Source organism: Ascaphus truei, chromosome 5, assembly GCF_040206685.1.
Source record: "Ascaphus truei isolate aAscTru1 chromosome 5, aAscTru1.hap1, whole genome shotgun sequence".
Lineage (NCBI taxonomy): Eukaryota > Metazoa > Chordata > Amphibia > Anura > Ascaphidae > Ascaphus > Ascaphus truei.
In genome coordinates this window covers 32,158,372-32,173,929 of record NC_134487.1, presented here as the reverse complement: position 1 = coordinate 32,173,929, position 15,558 = coordinate 32,158,372, and the positions used below count along the sequence as shown (strand labels likewise).

Below are 15,558 nucleotides of genomic sequence, written 5' to 3'. Positions count from 1 at the left end.
ACGCGTTTCAGGCTGCTGTATGTGAGTACTGTGTCTCCCCCTTACAACAGGAGGAGTTGTTGACCGGCAACATTGCTGTTTATGGAGAGCTTTTATCTGGTGGAGCACTGCATTGATGTGACACATTTATATGAAGAAACTGTATCCACCTTATGGACGATTATAGCTACCTCTGTTTATATTGCATTATACATACAGCACTGGGTCCAGTACTTCACTCACTCAGCATCATTGGGCTTCTTTCACACACGTATGTGTGCAACCTCAACATTTATATCTTTTACATGTATATATCATACAGAGCACTGCTACTTGGAACTTTGTGTCTAAACTATCTATGCCCGAGATATGACAACAAGCAATATTTACAAAGCGTGCTACGACACGAAATTGACCAGTGCTGCAGGATATTTTATGGCTGATCCACTCGTATGGGCCATAAGAGGTCTTGCGATGGGATGTGCCCTACGGTAGGAGTGCACAAAGTTTTAACCCTGCGGCCCCCCTGCATGCTCACCTCCCGGATCGTGCCCCACCTCCTCGGCTCCGGCATCAAATGCCATCGTGGGGTCATGTGATGTCACGTTGCCATGGCAATGCCACGTCACATGACACGCGTCGCCAAAGATCAGGTAGGAGAATCTGCAGAGACTTTACATGGACCCCCCAGAACTTAAGTGCCTTGGGGGACAGCGCGGGACCTCTGTAGTCGCCACGCCCCCTCCTGGAAATTCTCGCGCCCGCCACTTTGCGCACCCCTGCCTTACGGCATAGCACTGCTTTAGTAAAGATGAACCAAGATGACCAAAGAAAATAAAATGATAGCGCTTACTTGGAGAAGTGCTGATCGTTCACTATTGCTCGGAAAGCCCCATTGACTTCCGGCGCCATCATAGAATAAGACCTCTGTGTATTGTTAGACAAGAATCATTTGTCATGATAACTAATTGCATGGAGTATTTTCAAGCCAATTACTGTATATTTAAGAGCAATCCTTTCACAAACCAAGAAAAAGTAAATAGTAAAAATGACTGTATTAATCCGTAACCAGTCGATAACATTCAGAAAACATCTTCTCATTAAGCAGATGAGGCATGATAAAACAAATGAATACGTTAAAGTTTTTCTTAGATGATCTTCTCAGCTGGCAAAAAAATTATAATTGGAATGGATTTTTTTCGCCGTTCATTTGAAATATCTCATTTGCAAATAAAGCTTAAAATAGAACAATATATGTTCTATCCATCATTCACATACCATGTCTATGCGCAACTGCATCATTCCTGTGACACCCGCCATGAACTGTATTCTGCATTTTGCATACTGACTTTTTTTTTTTTATTACAGAATTTGAGCCAGGAATCCTCCAAAGCTGTATCACTTACTTTCAGGTCCAGGGACCGCCTGGATACTTACTGATGGAGTTGCCAGCTTACTTCTTTTAAAATTTAAGAGCTGGCACTCGCAGTCATGGAATAGAAATAGTCATGGAATAGGAATCCACATCATCTCCCTGATGATGTTACAGCTTCCTAGTGGCCAGCGGGACCAAGGCCGACTTGGCGGCCGATATAATTTTGTGAATGGGAACTGAAATACCAGCAAATAAAGCGATAAGTATTTCAGGCTCCACTATTGTAGCACCGTTTCGCTTTGAATGTTCACCCCCCCCCCCCCCTCCCACCTAGTTACAATTTTTTAAGTCATGGGAAAAAATCAATAGGAGAAAAACAACAAGTAAAGGCTGCTTTCTGCTCATAAACGTCCTAGCTCCTTTCTGACCCATGACTTCTAATTATACCTCGCTCAGGCATTCTCTTTTTGAACACCAACTACTGTACCATGTTTCTCTCCCTGCTATGAGGGCTTAAAGAAGCCTATCTATCTTACCAACATGTCCCCTACATGTCATTTTCATTTTAACCTTCAGAGTGTCCTATGACATATCTGGTAAGGGCGCCATGGGCCCTAATGAAATATCAGGTACATCATGGGCACTTGCTCATTTTTTTAGGGGCCCATCGGGTTGATTAATTCCGGCATCCGAGGACCAGCCGCGTCATGAGATTTGTCCACGAAAGATCACATGATGCGGTTGTGCCGTGCATGGACCTCCCCCCCAAACACAAACATTTAAATGCAGACAACAGCTGAACTCAATGTGGGTTATGTATCAAGACAACAGTGGTGCGATTGTCAGGCAAAACAAGCTGCAGCAAATGTATCTAGAGACATCTTATTGATTTCAATTGCACCGCACTTGCCTTGATATTTAACCCACATAGACCCCAAAGTCTCCCATTGGCCAGAGTAAATTGTTAGCCAACTGGGAGTATCTGACCAGATGTATTTCTTTGTAGGTATTTTATCAAGCCTCAGACACCAGTTTTTAATTAAAGTAGTCAGGAGATTAAATCACTGGTCAAGATGCACAAGGAAGAAATGGAGTATAGTGGGAGTCTGGAAACAGTGCAAAACAAGACATACCCAGAACTACAGTAGGGCTAGATCAACAAAGGTCCATTAAATCAGGGCTCAAAAAATGACGTTGCCTAAAACAGGATCGGATGCTAAATTACCAGAGGTTAACTGGCATCCTTGAAGCCAATTATATATAAAAATAATGGCAGTTCTACATTTAATTAGCATACTGTATGATTAACATCACTTATAGTAGAATACTGTAGTGTTATCCTCCAATAATGTGAAATAGGTCTTTAACTCAAGCTGAGAAAGAGGGGAGAGGAGAGAGAAAAAATGGCAGGAAATAACACTGCCAGAGACCTATTTCAGAGCTGGAATTCGACTTATGCCCATTTTAGGTATTACCTAACTAACATAACATTACGTCAGTGCATATGTAGTGTTATGATTTCACCTGCTTTGCCTATAATTTGCATGTCATTATCACTTATGCCCATTATAGTTAATGCTATGCGCTTTACGGTAGAAAACATGGCCTAACGTTAGGCTATTGTCCATTGAAGATAACCTAACTTAATGTCACGTTAAGAATAAGGCTGATTATGCTACATGCGCACGCGACGGACCGCATAGAATTGTGCACACCTGCAGCCCCAGCGATGTGTGAACTGAGCTGCAGGCAATTGGGGAGGCAATGGGGAGGCATGGCAGAGGCTTGGCGAACGTGTCACAAAGCTGGTTCGCCCTCATTGGCTGAACCGGTCACGTGACGCGACATCACGCGGCCGCACTTGAAAAAACAAAAAAATGTTGTCTCTTTAAAACACGGTCGCGCCATTGCGCTCCGTCGTTTGCGCACTAGGGGTGGCTGGCCTCAGGCATTATGCAATTTATGCTTGTCGCGTGCACTAGCACAATCGTGCTGACTATAAGCTCAGCCTAATAGTGCAAGTGTGACTTACCAGTGCTTTATGGATCTGGGCCTTGATATTGTGGGACATTCTGTTTCTACATCAAAGCTTAAACTTGCATGAGCGGCTCCCAGTAACAGCACTGAAACTAGTTTGACCTTTAACACATATGTAAGTGGTAAAGCCTTGATGTAACTAATAATAACGTTATGCATCTTTTATTTTACGCTTTCAACTGTACTGTAATATAAAATAAGCTTAGATGGATAGCTACACCCAGACTTTCATTATTTACTATACTTTGCAATGCTCGTTATTGCTAGGACTAAGAAAGAAAATGAATTTTGCACAAACATAAATGAAGTTTAAAAATCCATCAAACCTTCTAAAATGTAATTACACTATTTGGAACAAAATCGATTTCGGCTGATCTCTTGAGGGAAGAATTTAACAGAATGATGGTTATAGCTTACTTTGTCGACAACACAATAAATGTTCAGGCTGATTTAATATGCATGATGATATTTAGGAAAAGACTCTCTCTGTCTTGGTATTAGTGTCTTTGGAAGGGTCTTTTGACATTCTTCAGCTTTGGCATTCGTTTTTTTCTTCTCTTTAAAACCCCAAACTTATCTATTAAAACTGCAGCTGTCTGACTTGCATAGTCTTCTTAAGTCTGTTCCAATCTTTGAAACATTATATAGGCCCATATTTACTAAGTAGTGCTATGCCATAACACAGCTTCCAGTGCAGGAAGACACCTCACGGCCCATTTGAATAGGTCATTGAATGGGCCAGACGTTGTCTTGTGCCACGGCAAATATGGCCCGAAGTGTTTCAACTGCAGATGTAAACATTCGATCAATGTATAGACAATAAGGTGAAAAGAATCCAGGTACTCCCTACACAACGTGTTGAGTGTGGTGATTCAAGTGACCAAATATATTTGTGACTTTATATAATACACAGTGAATAAGTGAACATAAATACTGAAATTATTAAAATATAGGGTTGTAGCTCCCTGCTCTGACCCACTATTATATTATAATAAAAGACATTGCATGCACAGTTAAAGATAATATATATTATGGGCGTATGAAACAGTTACAGACCAGATTAAAATGTGTGACAGCCTTAGATTTGAAAGAACTTAAACTGGTGGTGGATGTAAGAGTCTCTGTAGGTTGTTCCAGTTTTGGGGTGCACGGTAAGAGAAGGAGGAACATCCGGATACTTTGTTGAGCCTTGGAACCATGAACAGTCTTTTGGAGTCTGATCTCAGGTGGTAGGAGCTGCATGTGGTAGGGGTGAGGAGCTTGTTCAGGTAGCTGGGTAGCTTGCCCATAAAGAATTTGAAGGCAAGACAGGATTTTACACCTTGTCATGATTTATTTAACAAAAATAAAGCCAAAATGGAGAAGCCATGTGTGAAAAACTAAGTATACCTTATGATTCAATAGCTTGTTGAACCACTTTTAGCAGCAATAACTTGAAGTAATTGTTTTCTGTATGACTTTATCAGTCTCTCACATTGTTGTGGAGGAATTTTGGCCCACTCTTCTTTACAACGTTGCTTCAGTTCATTGAAGATTGTGGGCATTTGTTTATGCACAGCTCTCTTAAGGTCCCGCCACAGCATATCAATCGGGTTGAGGCCCGGACATTGACTGGGCCATTGCAACACCTTAATTATTTTCTTTTTCAGCCATGTTGCTGTATATTTGCTGGTGTGCTTGGGATCATTGCCCTGTTGCATGACCCAATTTCGGCCAAGCTTTAGCTATCGGCCAGATGGCCTCACATTTGACTCTAGAATACTTTGGTATACAGAGGAGTTCATGGTCGACTCAATGACTGCAAGGTTCCCAGGTCTTGTGGCTGCAAAACAAGCCCAAATCATCACCCCTCCACCACCGTGCTTGACAGTTGGTATGAGGTGTTTGTGCTGATATGCTGTGTTTGGTTTTCGCCAAACGTGGTGCTGTGCATTATGGCCAAACATCTCCACTTTGGTCTTGTCTGTCCAAAGGACATTGTTCCAGAGGTCTTGTGGTTTGTTCAGATGCAACTTAAACCTAAGCCATGCTGCCATGTTCTTTTTAGAGAGAGGGGGCTTTCTCCTGGCAACCCTTCCAAACAAACCATACTTGTGCAGTCTTTTTCTAACTGTACTTTCATAAACTTTAACATTTAACATGCTAACTGAGGCCTGTAGAGTCTGAGATGTAACTCTTGTTTTTGTGCAATTTCTCTGAGCATTGCACTGGCTGACCTTGGGGTGAATTTGCTGGGACGTCGACTCCTGGGAAGATTGGCAACTGTCTTGAATGTTTTCCACTTTTGAATAATCTTTCTCACTGTAGAATGATGGACTTTAAATTATTTGGAAATGGCCTTATAACCCTTCCCAGATTGATGGGCAGCAACAATTGCTTCTCTAAGATCATTGCTGATGTCTTTCCTCCTTGGCATTGTGTTAACACACACCTGAATGCTCCAGACCAGCAAACTGCTAAAACGTCGGCTTTTATAGAGGTGACCACTTGCTGATGATCAATTAATCAAGGGCATTTGATTAGCAGCACCTGTCTGCAACTTAGCATCTTAATTCCTATGAAAGCAGTAAGGGTGTACTTAGTTTTTCACAAATAGCTTCTCCATTTTGGCTTTATTTTTGTTAAATAAATCATGATACGGTGTAATATGTCATGTGTTGTTGTTCATCTGAGGTTGTATTTACCTAATGTTAAGACCTGCTAAGGAACAGATGATTGTTATTATGTCCTGATATGTAAAACAATAGAATTCAAAGAGGGTGTACTTTCTTTTTCACACAACTGTAAACCTGCCACATTGTGAGTAGCCAACACCTCAGGGATCGGTACTGGTACCCCTGCTTTTTAACTTGTTTATTAATGATCTTGAGTTTGGGTTAGAGAGCAAAGTCTCCATCTTTGCTGATGATACTAAATTGTGTAAGGTAATAGAATCAGAGCAGGATGTAATTTCTCTTCAGAAGGACTTGGAGAGTGGAAACGTGGACAGGTAAACGGCAGATGAGGTTTAATACAGATAAATGTAAGTTTATGTATTTGGGATGCAAGAATAAAAAGGTGACTTACAAATTAAATGGAGATATATTGGGGGAATCCTTGATGGAGAAGGATTTAGGAGTGCTTGTAGACAGCAGGCCTAGCAATAGTGCCCAATGTCATGCAGTAGCTGCAAAGGCAAACAGGATCTTATCTTGCATCAAACGGGCAATGGATGGAAGGGAAGTAAACATAATTATGCCCCTTTACAAAGCATTAGCAAGACCACACCTTGAATATGGAGTACAATTTTGGGCACCAATCCTAAGAAAAGACATTATGGAACTAGAGAGAGTGCAGAGAAGAGCCACCAAATTAATAAAGGGGATGGACATTCTAACTTATGAGGAGATGCTAGCTAAATTAGATTTATTTACATTAGAAAAGAGGCGTCTAGGAGGGGATATGATAACTATATACAAATATATTCAGGGACAATACAAGGAGCTTTCAAAAGAACTATTCATCCCACGGGTAGTACAAAGAACTCGGGGCAATCCCTTAAGGTTGGAGGAAAGGAAATTTCACCAGCAACAAAGGAAAGGGTTCTTTACAGTAAGGGCAGTTAAAATGTGGAATTCGTTACGCATGGAGACTGTGATGGCAGATACAATAGATTTGTTTTTAGATGGAAAGGTATACAGGGATATACCAAATAAGTATACATGGGAAGGATGTTGATCTAGGTATTAATCCGATTGCCAATTCTTGGAGTCAGGAAGGAATTCATTTTTCCCCTTAATGGTTTTTTTTGTTTGCCTTCCTCTGGATCAATAATTAAGTATAGATATAGGATAAAGTATCTGTTGTCTAAATTTAGCATAGGTTGAACTTGATGGACCAACGTCTTTTTTCAACCTGATCTACTATGTAACTATGTAACACATAGGAGTGAAGTTTTCCTATAAATTCACAAATGTAATGGCACTTAGATATGTTTTTCTGTTCTTTTTTTGGTTGAATTTCTCCCATGCTCCCCCTGGATTTAGAATAATACTAACATTCTATCAATGGACATTGAAATGAGCACAATACGTTTGCCTCTTAGCTTTAGTTTCTTCTGTATTTTTTATTTCTTCTGTGAAGCATTTGGGCACTACCCTCAATTGCTCACCATATTGATCTATGTTTCAAAACCCTTGAGTATTCTGCGGACTACACAAACATTGATTGGTTTGGTTGAATCTCTCTGGTTTGTGCAGTTTGCCAAGACCCTTAAGATTTGAATCCATAAAAGAAAAATATAAAAAAATCACAGTGAGTATGCTGCTTATCCTTTAACCCTAAACTACATTAAAACCCTACAGTTTCACAACGTTCAAAAGCATCACAAATATACTGTACATTTCTTATGTTCATATACTGTACAGCAGATTAACCAGTATATTACAGAGAAAAGCAATTCAAAAAGAAAACCAGAAGCACATATTTCTTAGCAAACAAAGAAAAGACAAGGACCTTACCTTAAACTCATCTCGCCATTGATGTGATGCTTGAAATCTCTCCGCTTCCTTTGCAAGACGCTGAAAGAGATGAGAGATTCACTTAGATTTTCCTGCATTCTTTTTATAATATAGTTACACTGGGGCCTATGTACAAAGATCACATTTGAAATGTTTTGTGCATCAGAATTGTCACTTTAAAAAGTAGTATAAACCTTGTTAATCCATGCGTGGTACGTATACAGGTCGTTATGGGACCCCATACACGCAGCATGTTGAATACCTGATTATTATTTAAATTAAAACATAATGATGTATATTTGTATTTAGAACTAGTGTTAGTAAATATAATTTAATAGTGTAATATTATTTACAATAGCCATATTATGAAAAAATAATAAATGTTGTTAACCTATACAATGAAACATCTGTGCTCCGGCAAAGACATTTTTGGTTGATACAATGTACATGAATTGTGCCATAACAAAATAAACAGGCTTTAGTATTTATATCAGGTTCAGTTTGGCAGAAAGTTTTGTTGCAGGTTAAAAAAAAATGTTTTAGTGCATATTTACATCTGTGCATCGTGCGGGTCCCATGTGTTTGCTCCAAGATATACAGTATATGCTCAATAGGGAAAAAGGTTGGTACAGGCATACCCCGGTTTAAGGGCACTCACTTTAAGTACACTCGCGAGTAAGGACATATCGCCCAATAGGCAAACAGCAGCTTGCGCATGCGCCTATCAGCACGTCCTGAACAGCAATACCGGCTTCCTACCTGTACCGAAGCTGTGCGCAAATGGGGAGACTATAGAGCCTGTTACAAATGCCTTATTTACATCAGTTCTGCACGTAAATGACGATTGCAGTACAGTACATGCATCAATAAGTGGAAAAAAGGTAGTGCTTCACTTTAAGTACATTGTCACTTTACATACAGTACATGCTCCGGTCCCATTGCGTACGTTAATGCGGGGTATACCTGTACTGTACATACAGTAGATGCACAATATACAATATCATTTGTGATTTCCCAGTGTCAATTTTCTGCCAGAAATTCCTCTTGCAACATCCTGTTTCTGTTCCTCCTACATCTCTGTTTTTCAGTTAAAAGGCATGGATGCACATCACAGGGATGCAGAAAGTATACCGAAAAAGAAACGTTGAGCAGTTTTTAGAAGTAGCTGCTAAAAAATTCTTTTTTTTTCTTTTGAGAAACAATATTCCATGAAACGTTATTGTGGTTTTACTTAAAGCAACAGCCTGCGCGGCTCTTTTTCTTTTTTTTTTGAAAGATGAAGATTTTTTTTAACCTTATTTGCCCCCCACCCCACCCCCCCTGCCCCACCGGTAAGAATACTTTCCCTTAGAGTAGGATAGGTATAGTCAACTCCCAGTCCTCAAGATCTTCCAACAGGTCAGGTTTTCAGGATATCCCTGCTTCAGCACAGGTGGGTCAGTCAGTGGCTCAGTCATAGATTTATTGAGCAGCCTGTGCTGAAGCAAGGATATCCTGAAAAACTGACCTGTTGGTAGCTCGAGGACTGGAGTTGGCTTACCTTGCAATACCCCTGTCGCCTGGCTCTGGAGACCAAGAGAAATCCTCAATGTCTTGAGGAGGTGATGTTGCGACTTTCTAAGGGTGACACAGTGACGATATTTGCAGGGGGGTGGGGGGTTGTGTGTCAAACACAGACACACAAAAAAAGCAAATATCTCAGAAACATGGGGGTCCTTGGAGGTCGAGGAACCATGAGTCAGGTACATCAAAAATGAAGATAAAAGGTTGATTGCTTCAAGAATGCCCAACACGTTCATTTACAGTGCAATTAAATTGTCAAGACAGGTACTGAAGTAGCTATACAGGCATACCCCGGTTTAAGGACACTCACTTTAAGTACACTCGCGAGTAAGTACATCTCGCTCAATAGGCAAACGGCAGCTCACGCATGCGCCTGTCAGCACATCCTGAACAGCAATACCGGCTCCCTACCTGTACCGAAGCTGTGCGCAAGCGGGGAGACTATAGAGCCTGTTACACATGCGTTATTTACATCAGTTATGGACGTATATTACGATTGCAGTACAGCACATGCATCGATAAGTGGGGAAAAGGTAGTGCTTCACTTTAAGTACATTTTCGCTTTACATACATGCTCCGGTCCCATTGCGTACGTTAATGCGGGGTATGCCTGTATACAAGATGTAGGCAGGGTTATTTTACCGCTAACATGTTACAGGTGGGATAGTCTGTGTTATCACTGCCATTGACTCCTCTGGAAACTGTGAATTTCTGCGCTATTAGCAAGATAAAGCTGGCTAGATCCGTACAGTACGTCTGACAAATCCTCCACCAAAGGCAGCAATCCTTAAATTCATCTTTTAAATCAACCCAATATTTACTGAAATGTTTATTTAACAGATATTCGCAACACGTGTTCATGCAGAAGTTTGTTATTGTATCATATTTAACTAATTATCTGAACTGACGGCTACGCACCTGTTTTTTTTTTTTTTATTCTCCTATAGAAAAGTGTAGACACGGGAATACGTTTCACCCATTTAACTTATATGAGAAATAAAATGTTAAATAAGCAAATATAGCAGGATGATGGATTTCTTCCCAATCTGCTGCCAGATGCTACTGTATTTTTACAAGTGCAAACTAAAATTGTTAAAAACACATTAGTTAAAAATGTGCCACATTTTAACAAGAATGTTATGCGTTTGCTGGTAATCCGTTCCTTTTTTTTATGGCTGTAGAACTGTACAAGGATTTGCTAGTATTTTATGTTTTTTGGTGTGTACATGAAATAGTTCCCATGTTATTCTCATGAGAAATATTGTTTTGGGTGTTTAATGATTGAATGCAAACGTTATGGTCCCCAAAGAGAGATACAGAGTTCTTAATCTGGTTCAATGTCATGCGCTTTCCCCAAATACTTTCTGAACTGTTGACGAAAGTCTTATTGGAGTGGCATTTTCGTCCTACATTTCTTAGTGGCAATGTACTTTTATTCCTGCTTTGTACCATGTGCATCAATTTTTGATTTGGGGAAAGACAACAGGAGTGACACCATGGGCGTCCGCAGAAATTTTTTCAAGGGGGGGCATTATTTTAACTAGACAGAGAGAGAGAGTGGGTGTGGGGGTGTGTGGGTGACGGGGTGGGTGACTGACACTTGGGTGGGTGGGTGGGTGACTGACTGACTCGTGTGTGACTGACACTTGGGTGGGTGACTGACTGTGGGTTGGTGTCTGTATTCATTCACAGACAGACAGACACAAACACACACACCCTCCCTCTCAGACTCCCCCTCTCAGACTCTCCCTCTCAGACTCTCCCTCTCAGACTCTCCCTCTCAGACTCTCCCTCTCAGTCTCTCCCTCTCAGTCTCTCCCTCTCAGTCTCTCCCTCTCAGTCTCTCCCTCTCAGTCTCTCCCTCTCAGTCTCTCCCTCTCTCCCTCTCAGTCTCTCCCTCTCAGTCTCTCAGACTCTCCCTCTCAGTCTCTCAGACTCTCCCTCTCAGTCTCTCAGACTCTCCCTCTCAGTCTCTCAGACTCTCCCTCTCATTCTCTCAGGCTCTCCCTCTCACTCTCTCAGACTCTCCCTCTCCCTCTCTCAGACTCTCTCAGACTCTCCCTCTCTCAGACTCTCTCAGACTCTCCCTCTCTCAGACTCTCTCACTCTCCCTCTCTCAGACACACACACACACACACAGCCTCAGACACACACACACACACACACACACAGCCTCAGACACACACACACACCTCAGACAGACACACACACAGCCTCAGACACACACACACACACAGCCTCAGACACACACACACACACACACACACACAGCCTCAGACACACACACACACACAGCCTCAGACACACACACACACAGCCTCAGACACACACACACACACACACACACACACACACAGCCTCAGACAGACACACACACACAGCCTCAGACACACACACACACACACACACAGCCTCAGACACACACACACACACAGCCTCAGACACACACACACACACAGCCTCAGACACACACACACACACACGCCTCAGACAGACACAGACACACAGCCTCAGACACACACACACACACACAGCCTCAGACACACACACACACACACGCCTCAGACAGACACACACACACAAAGTGGAGCAAGAGATGCAGCGCCGGATGTAAGTGCCTGGGGACGGGAGGGGGGGGAAGGCCGGTGATCCGACCAGCCAGAAGTGCATCACCACTACCCGCCCCCGCGCTCATCTTCCACACCAAGGGGACGGGGGATGGGAGCACCAGGACAGGAGGGAGCGGAGCACCAGGGCAGGAGGGAGCACCAGGACAGGAGGGAGCACCAGGACAGGAGGGAGCAACAGGACAGGAGGCAACTCCTCCCCCCCTGGCAGCCGCACCCCTGCACCTACCTACTATCACCCTGGGCGGGTGGGCAGCCACGGAGACCCGGGGAAGAAGGGGGGACACTGCGCAGCCACCAGTAGAGGAGCGGGAAGATTTATGCGTCACTGCGGCTGTGAGCGGGCTCGGGGGGAGGAAGGGGGGGTCCCAGGTGGGGGGGGGAAGCCCCAGGTGGGGGGGGAAGCCCCAGGTGGGGGGGGGGAAGCAGGGAAGATACGCGCGCGCTTTCTTGCACATCGTGAGCGCGCTAAATCCTGTTACGCCAGTGCCCTCTGTCCCCCTTGCCCCCCCCTGCGGACGCCCATGAGTGACACACACATTATTATAAGACATGTCAAACTGCCTATATATTACGCAGTCCGTGGGATAAAGCTGTGGGTCAAAAAAGTATAATTCTATGCGTTATTACACCAGCCCGTACTGAAACTCCTGGAGAAAATGATCAAACATACATTTAAGATACCTAATTTAAACAAGAACAACTTCACGCAACAGAGTATATTGAACTGTTTGTTAGAAGTAGTGCCCTGCTGTTTTAGGCTGTTTAAAAGAAAATCAATTCACACTCAAGTGCACCATATGTGCAGTATGTTGTTTATCGGTATATGCACTGACATTTTAAATATCAGATATCAATAATAAATTAGGGTTGCCAGGTGTCCAGTATTGAACTGGCCTGTCCTGTATCTGTAGAAAGAGGATGAGACACGCACTCAATATCAATGGTAATAGAGGTGGGGTACTTAGCTGCCGGTGCCTTCACCTTGAGAAAGGCAGTATTTGACTGTCGAAACGTTGGACTTTATGGCATATTAAACCTCCTTATGAGTAAGACCGTGTGCCTGCTTCTTCTTCTTTGTACTCTCCTGTATCTGGACACACTGTCCAGTAAAAAAAAAAAGAGGTAATACTGAACATTTATGTGTCCGGTATTACCTCTCTGTACATAGAGACCTGGCAGGCTTGGGGGGTCCGCGGGATTACCCCGGGCAGGGAGAGAGCAGGCTGTTGCTAGGGGACTGGGCAGCTTCCTCCATCCTGATTGGCTACTGCTGGGTACTGCAGCCAATTAAAAAGGTGTTAGGAGCCTGGGGGTTGGGCCAATGAGAGGAGGAAACAGCATGGAGCGGAGAGAAGTGAGAGGGGTGTGTCTGTGTCTCGAGCGCATCACACCTTTCACCATTGTGTCCAGTTTTTTTGGAGAAGCCAACTGGCAACCCTTGGTATACCACAGTGTTTGTTATTTGTTAGTCTTATTTCTGATAGGCCGGCAATCCAAATACACATAAAACATAATGTTTCATGTTAAAATACAATGAAAAGTACAATTATATCAATTGGTATAAATCTATTTTGATGTAAGAAAACATTTTCGAAAATTACTTTTGGAGAAATAAACAACAACAAAAAAACATCAAACATAAGTTTATATTCTGAGGTCCAGCCTAGAAAAAATGAATATGATTCAATCGTGGCTACAAAACAAGGTCAAAACTGGAGTACGAAAATCCCATTGTAGGAACAATTTGCTAAATCTCAAACCAGACCTCAAAGGTTTTACTAATGATAGTGACCATGCGGACAACAGAAACATATTCAGTTTAACCCCAACTCTATCAGTGTGCCAAAGTACCAAGCATTAAAGGTTCCTATAATGCCTGAGGTAAATCAGAGATTGCACAATTGAGGAGGTGATTATAATTGCCCTATTTAGGAGTTTAGTGGCTATGCAGGGAGAACTTTTTGTGGGAAAACTCAGAGCTTTGCCACCTTTTTGGGGGGATTCCGGTGCCTTTATCTAGAGATCAATAAGAAACTCTATATAGTGATTACAATATAATTCGTAATTGTGTTAAAATATTAACCTTGGATGGATCAATGCTTTTTTTCTTTCACATTTGTTGATTTAAAGCTGAATTATTTACTGTAGTTTTTTTTCCAATAGCGACTATATTGGCGTTTATAACATTTACACTCGAAGTTATATAAATTAAAATCAATATACATGATACACAGATAATTTACTTTAATCAAAGAAAAAGCATTTTTTTTTTATTTTAAAACTACGTACCATCAGATATGGCAGAATGAAACTTTGACTTGCATCCCATATTCCCTTCATCCTCTCAATTCTTCTCTGCTGCTCTAATTTATTTTAGTACATATTATTCTGTCCCTGAAAAGACTACCAAGATTGTGGTTCTTTTCTGCATGTTTAAGCCTCGATTAACTTTTCCCGTTTAAGGTAGAATTGTCCTGACTTTTTGTTCATATCCAACATCACATTTAGGCCTACATACATCAAACTCTGTTAAAACTAAGTTAATATCATACCCAGCAAAAATAAAATAAAAAAAGATCACTTAATGCAATTTTATGACCTAAGGCCTCAAGATTGCGGTAATAATTTACTGGGTGTGTTTTTTTACTTGACACGATGTGGGAATTAACATGACTGTTACTAGAGCATTAATTCCTGCATTGCTAATATTTCTACCATAATATCAGTTATTACAGAACTCGATGGTAAACATGACATTAACCTCTTTGATGCGTGTGGCTATCTAGGTATACCACAGGCATCAAAGTGGTTAATATTACCATTACACTGCACTAGCTACGCCCCTTGGCTACCGTAGTGGCTCAAAAAGCATTGCCAGGAAAAAAAAGGGGGTTAACCATACCATCCCGCCTGGGACCCCAAAAGAGGTGATTGATGGTAGGGGTTAACCTCTCATTTGCCTTAGGCCAGGTCCCCACTGGCTACTGCAGTGCCCGCTATTGGGGATGCTGCAGGGACAATAGCCGCTGCACAATGGGACCGGGCCCGCTGCGAGGGGGGGGCGCTGCGCTCTGCCGACAGTGAATCCTGCTCGCAAGAGAATTGTGATCAGGAGTCGCGACGGAGCGCTAAGCCACACCCCCCGGCGGTTCAGCCAATGAGAGTGAACCTGCCGGGTGACGTCATGGCCGTGCCCCCGTCCCTCCCCCATCACGCCCCCTCCCTGTCTTTTGGTCTGCAGCTCCCTGCAGACCAGGGGAATCGGCTGCAGGTGCCGCCAGTCTCGCAGGCGCGCGTGCAGCGGAGGTACTGGGCCTCAGCCTTGGCGGTTAGTAAAGCATTGCAGCACTTTACTAGTCAGTAAGGTAGCCAAGGAGGGTAGGTAGTGTAGTTTAAGTTTTATATCAACCCCTTTGTAGCCCTTAGTGGCAGGTAGTCATGGAAACCCATGACTAGTTGACCACTTGGGCCCACC

The 15,558-nt window shown here is 42.6% G+C and overlaps 1 protein-coding gene across 8 annotated transcripts in view; it reads right to left on the bottom strand.

The window, feature by feature from the left end:
• CACNA2D1 (calcium voltage-gated channel auxiliary subunit alpha2delta 1) overlaps positions 1 to 15,558 on the bottom strand; it is a 717,165-nt gene that overhangs the window by 367,750 nt on the left and 333,857 nt on the right. For all 8 annotated transcript variants that reach the window (XM_075599579.1, XM_075599575.1, XM_075599572.1 and 5 more), the window contains exon 4: positions 7,891 to 7,950. In XM_075599579.1, the coding sequence (XP_075455694.1) occupies positions 7,891 to 7,950 (60 nt within the window). The remainder of the gene's footprint in view (positions 1 to 7,890; positions 7,951 to 15,558) is intronic.